General features: G+C 42.6%; 1 protein-coding gene across 1 annotated transcript in view; it reads left to right on the forward strand.

Annotated features, from left to right (window-relative positions):
* Window positions 1–14,519, forward strand: part of JPH3 (junctophilin 3) — a 187,262-nt gene that overhangs the window by 42,473 nt on the left and 130,270 nt on the right. The window contains exon 2 of the mRNA XM_036751601.1: window positions 10,682–11,459. Within this exon, the coding sequence (XP_036607496.1) occupies window positions 10,682–11,459 (778 nt within the window). The remainder of the gene's footprint in view (window positions 1–10,681; window positions 11,460–14,519) is intronic.

Below are 14,519 nucleotides of genomic sequence, written 5' to 3' on the forward strand. Positions count from 1 at the left end.
AGATTGCGGCAGGGTTAAGAATCTGGTAGTGTACCGCATTCTGCTTTGGGACTCCAAATCCATGCCACCTTTGAGGGATTATTCGGAAGGGGTGGTTTTTCCTTTCAATAAATAATCACAGTTGCAACTTTGAAGTTTTAGGTTATATAATCTGACCTTGCTGTCTAGTTTATCAGGTTTTCAAGTTTGAAATTATTTACATTGAGTCTGTTTGAAAGGAGAGATGTATCGAGTGAATTCCTACCACTGTGGCAGATTGCAACCCACTATTCCTTAAAGTGTTTGAGGGTTACCTGAGACTCAATGAAATTAACTTGTCCATAGGCACACAGCTATGAAGTATCAGAGGCTGACTTTGTACCTGGATCTTCCTACCTATAGAATGTTACATCATGATGCCTATTGAGAGGATGGAGATCTGAACAAGATTCTTTTTTACACAAACAACATGGTGTAGTGTCAAGGTTTCCTGACTTGGGGTCAGAGGAAATTGAGTTCAGATCCAGGTGCTGTCATTTACCAGCTGTGTGACCATGGTCAAATTACTGGATCTCTCTGAGCCTGTTTCCTTAGGTTTAAAATTGGAATAACAACACCTGTGCTACCTAGCTCATAGGAACTCAAGAGAGGATCAAATGAGCGAATGAATATGAGGGACTTGTTAATTTTAGGTCCTAAACAAATGTCTATTTGGAGGCAGCTAGGTGGTACAGGGGATAGGGCCAGTGTTGGGCCTGGAGTCAGTAAGGCCTGGGTTCAAATTCAGCCTAAGATAGCTGTGTAACTCTGGGCAAGTCACTTAAGTGCTGTTTGTCTCAGTTTCCTCAACAGTAAAATGGAGGTGATAATAGCACTTCCCCACAGGGTTGGTTATGAGGATAAAATGAGGTAATATAGTTCTAAAAAATCACTTAGCCCAGTACCTGACACATAGTAGGTGCTTAATAAATGCTTATTCCCTTCCCTTGTCCCTACTAAAATTAGACTTGACTCAGAAAGGATATTGTATAGTGCTAGAAAGGACTTCAGTGATCCTTGAGTCACGGGCTTGTAGACTTGGAATTAGAAGGGACCATCTCATCCAATTTTATGGATGAAGAAACTGAGGCTCTGAGAAATGGGACGTGTTTAAGCTAACATAACTAGGAAGCCATGGATCAGGTTCTTGAACCCAGTTTTTCAGGTTTTTTGGCTTCTCAGTCCTGTGCCCATTCCACAATCCACACTGCTTCACTCTTCTGTATTATCTTTGATCTTTCTACATGCTAGAAAGCTTTGAATTATTTTTGTACATCTCTATTTGGGCATCATTGGTAGAAAGTGCAAGAGCCATAAGATCATAGGATTTGGACCTTAAGTTTCCTTAGATATTTAGTTTCCCTCACTCCCACCCCCACCCCCATTTTACGGATGAGAAAATTGAGGCTGAAAGAGGTGATGTGACTTGTCCAATACCACACAACTAGTCCATAAGCTATGCTTCTGTATATGAGTACATATACATACAGTAAAAACTTCAGCACATTACTGAATGGAGAACTCTAGAACCTAACATCTAATATGGTTCCAATACAAATATTCAGTGTGGTAGCTGGCATTCATTCAATTCAATTATCAAACACTGGACCCTTAAAATGGGCAAGAAGCCATGTTAGAGTCCTTCTGTGGTGACAAAGAATTGAAAATTGAGGAGATGCCTATCCATTGGGGAATGGCTGAGCAAGTTGTGGTATATGATTGTGATGGAATACTTTTGTACTATAAGAAATGTCTAGCAGGCTGATTTCAGGAAAAGCGTGAAAGACTTACATGAACTGATGCTGAGTGAAGTGAGCAGAACCAGGAGAACATTGTACATAGTAACAGAAACATTGTATGGTGATCAACTGTGAATGACTTAGATATTCCCAGGAATAGAATGATCCAAGACAATTCTAAAGAACTCATGATGAAAAATACAATCCACCCCCAGAGAAAGAACTGATGGAGTCAGATGCGGATAGACGCATACGTTTTTACTTTCTTGTTTTTTGTTGGGGTTTTTGGGGGTCTATTTTCTTTTGCAATATGGCTAATATGGAAATGTTTTGCTTTACTGCAAATGTATAATCTTCATCAAATTGCTTGCCTTCTCAAGGAGGAGGAGGAGAGGGAGGGAGAGAATATGGAATTCAAAATTAAAAAAAACCAAATGTTAAAAATTTCTGTTTATGTGTAATTGAGAAAATAAAATTAAAATGAAAAGTTAAAAAGAGACTATGCTAGGTTGCTGGAAAAATACAGCTATGAAATATATTAACTGACCTCAAGTAGCTTGTCAATTACCTTTCATCTACCCTGTCTACATCTTGTAGGTACATTTGTTGTTAGATGTGTCTGATTCTTCATGACCCCCTTTGGGGTTTTCTTGGCAAAGATACTGGAGTGGTTTGCCATTCCTTCTCTAGCTCAGTTTACAGGTGAGGAAACTGAGGCAAACAGAGTGAAGTGACTTGCCCAGGGTCACACAGTTAGTAAGTCTCTGAGGCCAGATTTGAACTCAGAAAGATGAGTTTTTGCCACCTAGCTGCGCTCCACGTACATAGTAGTTTGCGTGTTGTCTCCCCCATTAGACTGAGCTCCTTGAGGACAAGGACTGTGTTTTTGTCTTTCTTTGTATCTCCAGCTTAGTCCAATGCAGGCCACATAGTAGGCACTTAATAAATGCTTGCTGACTGTCACATAGTCCAGCAGCTAAGCTAAGGAAGGCATGCCCTCCAAAACTGCGAACAAAATCAAGTGTGATAAATTCATAAAAGGGATGTGGAGAAAAGGCCAAACAGTTTAAAGGAAAGAAGAGATCACTTCTGCCTCCTTTTAAACTGTTTTGGCCCTTTCTCCATATCCCTTTTTTGAATTTATCACACTTGACTTTGTCTGCATCTGGTGGAGGGCATGCCTTCCTTAGCTTTGCTGTCCTTGGCCATGCTTAGATTCAGCAATGTCTCCAGGGTTCCTGCTTAGATATGGGTTGGATTAAGTGACTGTTGAAATTGCTTCCAACTCTGAGATCCAGAATATCTGCTTACTAGTGGTTCTGTTGTCCGGCCCTATTCCTTTCCCTGTTCTTGAGGAGAAAAAGCTCCTAGGCAAATAGTGATGATTTATGTGGACAAATCTCTGACTCCAGAATCCAGCCTGGCACACAGAGTGTCCCAAAAGCCTTAGTGATTTGGTAGCATAAAACCATCCAGAGACTTTTGGGACACTTTGTACAATAGATACTTAATAAATGCTTGTCGATTGATTGACTTAAGTAACATTATCATCAACATTATAACAGTAATACCTAACATTTTATATTTATTAAATATCTACTGTTTGCCAGGGTTCTAGAGATAAAAGCCAAATTGAAAGCACTTCCTGCCATCAAGGTGCTTGTGATCGAAGGGTTGGGGTGGGATGGGGGAAGATACATTATGGATTTTTAGACAGCAGCAGAATTACAGCATTTAGAGTCAGATGGTCTGGGGCTGAATCCTGTCTCTATTATTTACTAGTTCAGTGGCACCAGTAGTAACCTTTCCCATCCCTCACCCCAACTCCCACTGCCCATTCCCCACCAGGTACTAGATACTGATCCTTCCCCTTGCCCAAGGGAGATAATGCAGAGCCACTGGACCACTCCAATCTCAGGGTACATTAAAATATTCCTTCCTGAAAGTTTCTGGTTGGTTGAAAAAGAGTCACCAGCTACAATTCTTTTGGTAAGATAGTGAACCACATACCATTTTTCCTAAGTTTTACGGGGTCTTACTGCTATGTCCTCTGGACCCCCAGGCATCGCCTTCTGACCTGCCAATATTGTTGTTGTCGTTCAGTTGACCCCATTTGGGGTTTTCTTGACAAAGATACTGGAGTGGTTTGATATTTCCTTCTCTAGCTCATTTAACAGATGAGGAAACTGAGGCAAATAGGGTTAAGTGACTTGCCCAGGGTTAGACAGCTAGTAAATGTCTGAAGCCAGATTTGAACCCAGGTCTTCCTGATTCTAGGGCTGGCACTCTATCTGCTGTACCACCTAGCTGCTTTCCAACCAATGCACCCTAACAACTCTTGGGCCTTGAAATCTGCCCAGCCTCTGAACCTTAAGGACCTTTCAGTCCCTGCAACTAAATATTCTACTATGTGTTGTCTTTGTTAAAGTGTGAGCTTCTTGAGGGCATGGATTATATAATCTTTCTGTTTGTATCCCCAGTACTTAATACTCCCAGGGGTTATTCTGAGGTTTAAATCGTACGTTTTTTACTAAGTGCTTTGCAGATCTTAAAGTGATATAGAAATGTTGGTGATGAAGATGATGATGGTGAAGAAGGAGGAGGAAGAGGAAGAAGAAAAGGAGGAGGAGGAGACAAAGACAATGATGATGATAAGGCAGAATGTAGTCAGTTTAGAAAAGAATAGTCATTTATCTAAATCATAAGAACAGTACCACCAGGAGTACACACTGGGATAGAGCGTTGTTGGTCCTTGGGCTCTAGTGACATCTTAGCTACTTCTTGCTTTACATGCCAGGAGCTCAAAGCCACTTGTCAGCAGTGGGCATTTGTCTGCCAACACAAAGTCCAGTAAGTCAGGTAGGAACGTTTCAGGACCTAGGACAGATCCCCCAGCTGATTGACTGAGCCTCAAATCCAGCTTTCATCACCAGCTTTTTCATGGAGAATCTACATATAAAGTTATTTCCATTTCTAAATTGTCATCCTTTGAGCCTATGTTGGTTCTCATTTATGATGATGATGATGATAATTGACTCTTACAGCACTCTGAATTTTATGAAGTGCTCTTCACACATTTAATATCTAGCGTTAATATAGTGCTTTGAGGTTTGCAAATGACTTTACAGACATTATCTCATTTGATACTCGTAGCAACCCTGGGATGTAGGTGTTATTATTATCCCCATTTTACAGAGGAGGAAACCAAGGGAGAGGTTAATAAGTGTCTAAATTTGGATTTGAACTCAGGTGCTTCTTGATTGTAGGACCACCACTCTATCTACTGTGCCACATTGCTAGCTGCCTTATTTCCTTATTTGATCTTCCCAACATTGTGAGGTAGATATTATAAGCACTATCATCCCTGTTTCAAAGATGAGAAAACTAAGACCCAAATGTGTTCAGTGACTTGCCCAGTTTTACACAGTAAATGTCCTGGCTAAGATTTGATCTTTGTCGTTCCGAGTCTGGTGCTTTATCCATTATACCAGAATTCTGTCTTCCTATTGCTTAATTTGCTGTGGATGGAACAGTTTGAGGGCAGAACTAGGAGCAAAGGGGGCACCTGCAGAGCTAAGAATGGTCACTATAGAAGTTTGGTAGCCCTTGTGATGGTAGAATGAGCAGGATGAAACCATGATGATTTTAGTGGAAAGAGATTTTACTGAGACACTGTGCCTAAAGAACTCTGAGTACTGACAGTCAGGAGAACTGGGTTCTAGACATATCTATGCCACCTGTGTGACCCCAGGCAAGTCTGTTCCTTTCTCTGTGCCTCAGTTTCCACCTCTGAAAAAATAAGGGAGTTAGACTAGATGACCTTTAAATCCTATGGTCTATCCTTCTGTGATTCTTCCTTTGGGAAGGCTCAAATGGATGTGTGTATGCTTTGTAAATCAGTCAAGCAATCAATTCATTAACAAGTATTTATCAGGTACATACTATGTGCCAGGCACTGTACTAGGTGCTGGAGATATATAGATAAAGAACAGAATAATGAGCTCACATTCTACAGGGGGAGAAAATACATATTACATGAGTATATTACATGTGCATATGTGCAAAACACACATACATATGCAATATATATATATATATGATACAAAATAAATTTTTTTGAAGGAAGAGGCATTAGCAGCTGGAGGCATCAGGAAAGACCTTATATAGGAGGTCATGCTTGAGCTCAGCTTTGAAGGGAACTTGGGATATTAAGAGGTGGAGGCGAGGAGGAGGGAATGTATTTCAGGCAGGGAGAACAGCCTTGCAAAGATACACAGATGGGAGATGCGGTATCATATGTTAGGAACTGCAAGAAGGCCAATTTGGCTAGACTGTGGAATGCTTGAAGGGGAGGCAAATTGGAGCCAGGCTGCAAAGGCTTTTATATGTCAAACACAGGCATTTGAACCTGATTCTGGAAGTAATGGTGAGCCATTGGAGTATATTGAGCAGAAGAAGGACGTGGTCAGATCAGTTCTATAGGAACACCACTTGGGCCACTGTGTGGACAATACATTGGAGAGGGAAGAGATGTGAGACAGGGAGTCCAATAAAAGGAAGCTGTATGTAGCCTTGGTGATGAGGCCCTGCAAGTTGAGAGAAAAGGGCTGATATGAAAGATGTTGTGAAGGTAGAAATAAGATTTGGCAACTGATTGGAGATGTCAATGCTGACTCAAGTTTGCAGATGTGGGGGATTAGAAGGATAGTGATGCCCCTTCTTGATACAAACAGGGACATTCAGAAGACAGTTGGGTTTGGGGGGAAAGATGACTAGTTGAGTTAGGGATGTTTCCAGGTCATCATCCAGTTTGAAATATCCAGCAGGCAGTTGGTAGAACCCATGAGAGAAACTAGGATTGAATATGTACATTTGGTCACCATCTATGGAGACATGATAATTGAACACACGAGAGCTTCTGAGGTCATTGAGAACATAGAGTTAAGAAAAGAGCTCAGGATATGGGCAGATGGGGGTGGGTGAACCATGATGGAACAGAGGGGACTGAGAAGGACCGGTCAGATAGGTAGAAGAAAGACTACGAGAAAACAGCATCATAAAAACCCAGAGGTATCCAGGAGGAAAGGAAGATCAGCAGTGTCAGATATTGTAGGCAGGTCGAGAAGAATGAGGATGGAGAAAAGGCTATGGTTATTTCATAGTATCTAGTTGGAGGTTGAAGGGAGCATTGAGATCATCTCATCCAACTCTTTCCTTTTACTGTTAAGGAGAATCAGGTTCAGAAAGGTCAAGTGACTTGCCCAAGCTTACACAATGGGATAGTAGAAGAGGCAGGATGAACCCAGGTCCTTAGATTTCAAATCCATCACTCTTTTCACTGTAGCACCCTGAAATGAAGACATCATTGGTAGTTTTGGAGAGAGCAGTTTCAGTAAACTGTCAAACACTTTGTAAACTCTACAAATGTGAGGATTTGTTTCTGTTATTAAAGCCCACCTGCCTCATTGAAGGGAACCACAACATGGTTACCAATCAGGCAGCATGAATATTCTTCACCCCCCACTTATCTATTTATTTATTTATTCATTCATTCATTTATTTATAATTTTCAATATTCATTTTTATAACATTTTGAGTTCTATTTTTCCCTCCCTTCCCTCTCCCCAAGATGGCATGCAGTCTGATATGGGGGATATCTGAACAATCATATTGAACATATTTCCACATTAGTCATTTTGTATAAGAATAATCAGAACAAAAGGGAAAAAACATGAAAAAGAAAAAAAGAGAAAATGGTCTGCTTTGACCTGCATTCAGACTCCATAGTTCTTTCTCCGGATGTGGATGGCATTTTCCATCATGAGTCCCTTGGAATTGTCTTAGTTCATTGCATTGCTGAGAAGAGCTAAGTCTATCAAAGCTGCTCATCGCACAAGGTTGCTGTTACTGCAGCATGAAAATTTTTAAGCCAGAGGTTCTTAACCTTTTTGGATCTGGAGAGCCCTGTGGCAGTCTGGTGAAGCCTGTGGAATCTCTTCTCAGAATCATGTTTTTAAATACATGAAGTAAAATACATAGGATTTCAAAAGAAACCCAGCATATTGAAATGCAGTTATCAACACGTTAACAAATTAAATTCAGAGACACCAGGTTAAACCCCTTTGTATTAAATGGATAACTTCTCATAGATAAGGTATTGATATAGCCTAACTCAGGACGGTGTTGCATGGTTTGATTGCTGATGGACCTTCCAAGGTGTGTGCTAGATACTTTGACAAATGATTTGGATAAGTCGATTCTCTGGCCTTCCTAATCCAGACTGGTTGTGTAGTTAATCCTCAATTCCATTCAGTCTGACCAACATTTATAAAATGTCTACCGTGTGCAGACTGTGAGCTCCCTGGAGGCAGGGATCTTTTGCCCTTTTGTCTCATTCCCAGAACTTACCACAGTGCCTGGCACACAGTAGGGGTTTATTAAATGCTAGTTGACTGACTGACTGAAGAACACTCTGCTCAGGGTACGTGCAAGGGAAAGGAAATAAGCATTTCTATAGGGTTTACTATGTGCCAAGCACTGTGCTAAGCACTTTCAAAATATTATCTCATTTAATGCTAAGCACCACCAGCACCTACCCCTTAGGGTTGTTGTGAGATATTTGTAAAGTACTTTGCAAACCTTAAAGTACCACATAATTGTTAGCTGTTATTATTATTCATGGTCTATGCCCTCGAAGAGCTTACAAACAAATAGAAGGGAAAGACATAAATATAAATCTCTATAGAGTATACACTATTTCATAAAAAGCTCATCAGAAAGATAGAGAAAAAAATACCTTGAGGTCCAAGAGTGGAGAATGCTCCATTGGGCTCACAGAAGACTTCCTGGAGAAAGTAGCATTTGAGTTGACCAGGTGAAAGGTCAGAAACCTAGGGCATGGGAGAAAATTCCATGTGATTTGTTTGGGTCCAGCCCTCAGCAAAACTGTGAAGATACAAGCTAGGGAAGTTCGCATCTTGCAGTTTGTCTACCAGCATACCTTTCCTTCCTCCTCTCTCTTCCTGGCATCATCATAGACTTGGAGCTGGGACACAGTCTAGTCCAACCCCTTCATTTTACAGATGAGTAAACTGAGGCACAGCAAAGAGACTTGCCCAAGATCGCACTGGTGATACATAGCAGAGTTAGAATTTGAACCCGAGTTTTCTGGTTTACTTCTGGTACTTTTCCCTCCCTATGTATCACATTGTCCCTTAGGTCCTATCTTGTGTTCTGTGGACTCAATTAATTCCTGCCAGAGTACTAACTGTTAATTATAGTTTTAGTTGATACCTGCGTAAGGTATAGAGTGTTTGCATTTTCTAAAGTGGATTTCCAGCCCCACCCCATTTTCCTAGCTCTGATACTTTATCTGACCTTAACCAAAGCATCTGAAGGAAGGGTAACCAGCTGGAGAAGAGGTGATCTGTGGGCAACCTTAACCTTCCCCTAGTTAGGAATACATGAAGATTTAGCAGGCTATCTCTGAAAGGTTTTCCACCAAGGGATACTGGTGCACCCAGGTCCCGTTGGGGCACTTGTGGAGAACTTTAAATGCCAAATAGAGGTGTCTATATTTTATTTTAGGGGTAATAGGAAGCCATTAGGGTTTATTGAGCAGGGGAGTTACATGGTCAGAATTAGGCTTTGGGAATATTACATTGGCAGTTCTGCTGTGGATAGATTGAACTGGAGAAGGACTTGAGACAGGTATGTCCAGATTATTACTGAAGTGAGGAGGGCATGCTTACAGTGTGGGTAGAGAGAAGGGGTTGTTGTCCATTTGGTGACACTGACTGCAAGCCGTTCCTTTCCCACTTTCTGATAATAGTGCCCATAGTTCTTTTTATTCCTCTCTGAGATTCCATTCCTCCAAAATTCCTTCAAATGGCTCTGGCTTTGGGCTTCCTCATTGGGCACCCTTATGGTCTAAGAGGTCATGAGATATCAGACCTTATGGTCAAACATACTGGCATATATACTCCCAAGTGCAGCCCAAGTGAGATTAAAATGTAACTGGGAAATATTTGACAAAATGACTTAGGTGTGATAGAACATAGATAATGTTAATATGTGGTTTTCTAAGTCAATATGAATAGTCTAGGGACCCTGTTTCTATTTGAGATTGGAAACATTGGTATAGGAATTGAGATCTGACATTTGCTTTGGGTGGTAGGACAAAAAGATGAGAAAAGATAAAGATTCCATCCAGGACACTTGGTAGGCTGTGTTAACTGTGGACGAGCCCATTCCCAGCTCTGAGCCTTAGTTTCCTCATCTGGAAAGTTCATTCAGATGGTTTAACTGATTTTTTTCTTGTGATCTGTCTGAATCCAGCAGATCTGGGATTGTGTAAACCTTTGTGTCAGGGCTAACTTTAGGGAGAGGTCTTATTTTTGCAAATGCCTCTGGGAGAAACAAGATCCAAGATGAATAGCTAGGAAGGCCCTCCTACTTCCCATCTTCTCTCCAGTCCATGCCTGCTGACCAAGGGTTTTTCTTGTTCTTGGAGAGACTGCTCATTAATCTGAGAGTAGCTGTTCTGGAACTCCAGTCTTTCACACTGTCACCATCTTGGGCCAGTTTTCTGTTAGGGCATGAGCAGAGGTACAGAATTTGGAATTCACTGAGGGTGTTTGGGGGACAGGGAATAGACCAGCCTAGGTGGGGCAGAAAGTTCATGGATTGGCGCCATATTGCGGAGGACCTTGACTGCCAAGTTAAGGAGTTTAGACTTCACCTTGTAGTCAGTGGGGAGTAACTGAAGGTTTTTGAATAGAGGGAGGAGATGAGAGATCTTCCCCACTCCCTGCCCCATTCTTCTCTCTTCCTTGTTGTAGAGGATTTTCTCCTGTCTTAACTTATGTTGTGCCACATGTAGGGCTGAAGTAACAGCTCACTCATTTGTCTTCTATCTTTTCCAGGGACTTACCAGGGTCAATGGGTTGGTGGAATGCGCCAAGGCTATGGCGTCCGGCAGAGTGTCCCGTACGGCATGGCTGCGGTCATCAGGTCACCCCTGAGGACATCCATCAACTCGCTGAGGAGTGAGCACACCAATGGCACAGCACTGCATCCAGATGCCTCACCTGCTGTGGCTGGCAGCCCTGCGGTGTCCCGGGGGGGCTTCGTCCTTGTAGCTCATAGTGATGCCGAGGTCCTCAAGAGCAAGAAAAAGGGGCTTTTCCGGCGGTCCCTACTGAGTGGCTTGAAGCTGCGGAAGTCAGAATCCAAGAGCAGCCTGGCCAGCCAGAGGAGCAAGCAGAGTTCTTTCCGAAGTGAGGCTGGGATGAGTACGGTCAGCTCCACTGCCAGTGACATCAACTCCACCATCAGCCTGGGGGAGGGGGAGGCGGAGCTGTCTGTCATTGAGGATGACATCGATGCCACAACAACTGAGACCTACGTGGGCGAATGGAAGAATGACAAACGGTCTGGCTTTGGGCTGAGCCAGCGCTCGGATGGACTCAAGTACGAGGGGGAGTGGGCCAACAATAAAAGGCACGGCTATGGCTGTATGACTTTCCCGGATGGCACAAAGGAGGAAGGGAAATACAAGCAGAATATTCTGGTGAGTGGAAAGCGCAAGAACCTGATTCCACTGAGGGCCAGCAAGATCCGGGAGAAGGTCGACCGAGCTGTCGAGGCGGCGGAACGAGCAGCCACCATCGCCAAGCAGAAAGCGGAGATCGCGGCTTCCAGGTAAGGATGGTTTGGCCATTTGGGGCTGGGAAACAGAAGGAGGAGTGATAGATACAGAGAAAGGAAAGTGAGGCGTGGCTGATGATGGGTACAGAGAAACCTCCTAAAGCGTTTGGGTTATTGGTCATCTGTTGGGTCACCTGGCATGATTAATACCTGGCCTGGGGAAGCCCAAAGGACAGAGGGCCCCCTCTTCTTGGGGATCCTGAAATTGTGTTTAGAGGCCTGGACAGCAGTGTGTCCAGGACAAGAAGAGTATCCCTGGCCCTTCATTCCTTCATTAAGGGTAAGCGTAGTCTGGTTGTCTTAACAGGGATGTGTCTTGGTTAAGATTTGTGATTTCTGCTGAATCTTGATCCTTGAAAAAAGGGACGAACAATAGTTATTAGCATGCCATGTAGAAGGTAAGAGATTTCAGAGGGAAATAAAACAAAACAAAGAAAAGTCATCCTAAAAAACAGGGTTCCAATCTCATTAAGTGCTTGAGTATGGGGTCTAAAGGAGAGGTTCTGTCAGAGCTCAGAGAAGGAAGCGATCACTGTGGGCCAGCCAGATTTGTCAAAGAAAGCTCTATGGCAGACCCCAGGTATGACTTATCAATCAACAAACATTTATTAAAGGCTTTCTATATAACAGGCACCATGCTAAGCGTTGAGGATACAAAGAAAGGCAAAAGGCAGTTCTTGCTCTCAAGGAGCTTCCATTCTAATGGGGAGACAACTTATACTGGAAGATGGATAAGGCTAGACATAAGTGTAGAGAGGGGGCACTCCAGGATGGGGTACAGTGTGAGGCAAAGACAGGGAGGTGGGAATGAACAGTGTGTACAAGGGACAATGAGGAGGTTGACCTGACTGTAAGAGGAGAGTGAGTGCTGGGGAGCAAGAGGTGGAAGGTTGAGTAGATGGAGTGGGGCTTGATTGTGGAGGCCCTTGAAAGACCTGCAAAGGAATCTGGACTTTATTTTGTGGATGGCAAGTTTTTCGGATAGGAAGTTTATTGTGGCAACCTATGTGGGAAGAGGAGATGTGGAAGTCAAGAAAGCTCTCTAGAAAGTTGTAGTATTCTTGGTCTGTGTTTTCTTTTGCAACATGGCTTACGTGGAAATATGTTTTGTATGACTGCACATGTATGATCTATCCACATCTGATTGCTTGCCTTCTCAAGGAAGGGAAGGAGAGGGAGAGAATTTAGAACTCAGAATTTAAAAAAACAAATGTTAAAAACTGTTTTTACATGTAATTGGAAAAAAATTAAGTATAATTTAAAAAGAAAAGAAAGTTGTAGCATTCATCATCCACATAGGAGGGGATGAGGGTTTGGTTAATGTTTCTATGTGACTATGTTGATGTCCAAAGTAGCAAAACTTCCACGTAGTAAAGGGTATGAGGTTGGATTATAAAGTGAGAAAGGAAGGTGAAACAGCTCAGAAAGGATAGTGTAGTGTCTTTGAACAGCTGCAAAGGGGCTAGGGTCTCAAAAGAAAGTCTTCTTTATCAGGATGGGGAGGGGAAATGATATGGTTCCTATGGAGACAATTGGACGTAAATTTTATTTTTCGTAATACCCAGCTAAAGTGTTGATTAGAAGTGAGGTGGAAACCAGAATTTAGAGGAAAACAAAAATAGGTAAAGATTTAGCTGGCAGGGAAACTGATAATTAGGGGAGAAAAGATACCTTGAAAGGATTCCACAAATAACATGTGATTTTATAGTCTAATCTTCACCTCACCTTATTGGGAGCGTTGCGGAGAAGAGCTGCACCAGGGAAATTGCTCTTTCTCTCTCTTTCTCTTTTTCTTAGTCTATCGTTTAGCTTCCTCAAGTTAAATGCAGTATGGTGAGTGAAGTCTTGGAAGTTAAATGTGGTGTGATGAGACTCTCCTGTACTTCGGTGTCTGTGGTGGACCCACCTCCTGCCTAAGGTGGGAGCCTGGAGGATATACCTTCACTTCCCAGATTAATCAGCTTTACCCCATCCCTTCAAGGCTCTGACTCACCAGGGCCATTGACCCTACCTCAATGGGTCCTCCCTTCATGGCTAGCCAAGTCTTGAATAAAATGAGTCTCTCTGGGATGAAGAAGATCACATGTGTTTCTGGCTTCTTCTGGCTGAGCCAACCTAGGGGAAAGATGCAAGGGAAAGTAACTCTTTGTATGACTTGATCCCCAAAGTGCCAAGGGCAAATTCATGTATGTGTGCATGTATACATACATACATACATATGTATACACACATATATGGATACAAAGAAAGGTAAAATTAATCTCCAGCCTCAAGGAGATCATATGGGTTAGAACAGGGGTGGGAAACCCCTTTATCGGCAAAGTTTGGATTCAGTCAAGGGCCGCATTTGAGGACCTAGAGGGCCACATGTGGCCTCAAGGCTACAGGTTCCCCACCTCGGGGTTAGAATGTCAGGAAGACCTGAGTTCAAATCTTGTCTCAGACACTATCTGTATGATCCTGGGCAAATCCTTTAACTTTTCTCATCCTCAATTTCCCCATCTGTAAAACGGATATGATAACATCACCTACTTCATAGAGCCGTGGTGAGGATCAACTCAGATAACATATGTACGGCACTTTACAAATCTTGAAAAAGCACTGTATAGATGCTCACTATTATTACTAGGCGACAACAAGAAAACAACTAGGTGTGTATACAAGGCAGTCTGAGAAGAGAGGAAACTAGTTTCTGGGTGGGGGGGACCAGAAAAGGCTTCTTCCAGAATGGGGGATTTGACCTGAATCTTGAAGAAAGCCAGGAAAGCCAGGAATTAGAGATAATGGGGGGAGGGGCATTCCAAGCTTGGGGGGCAGCTGGTGCAAAGATGTGATGGGAAATGGGGTGTCCTTGTTTTTTTTGTTCAGTCGTTTTTCAGTCATGTAGGATTCTTTGTGATTCCATTTGGGGTTTTTTTGGTAGAGATACTAAGTGGTTAGTCTTTTCCTTCTCCTGCTCATTTTACACATAAGGAAACTGAGGCTAACAGTTTAGAATCGCCTAGCTAGGCAGTGTCTGAGGCCATATTTGAACTCAAGAAAATTAGTCTTCCT

Source organism: Trichosurus vulpecula, chromosome 3 (genome assembly GCF_011100635.1).
Source record: "Trichosurus vulpecula isolate mTriVul1 chromosome 3, mTriVul1.pri, whole genome shotgun sequence".
Classification (NCBI taxonomy): Eukaryota; Metazoa; Chordata; class Mammalia; order Diprotodontia; family Phalangeridae; genus Trichosurus; species Trichosurus vulpecula.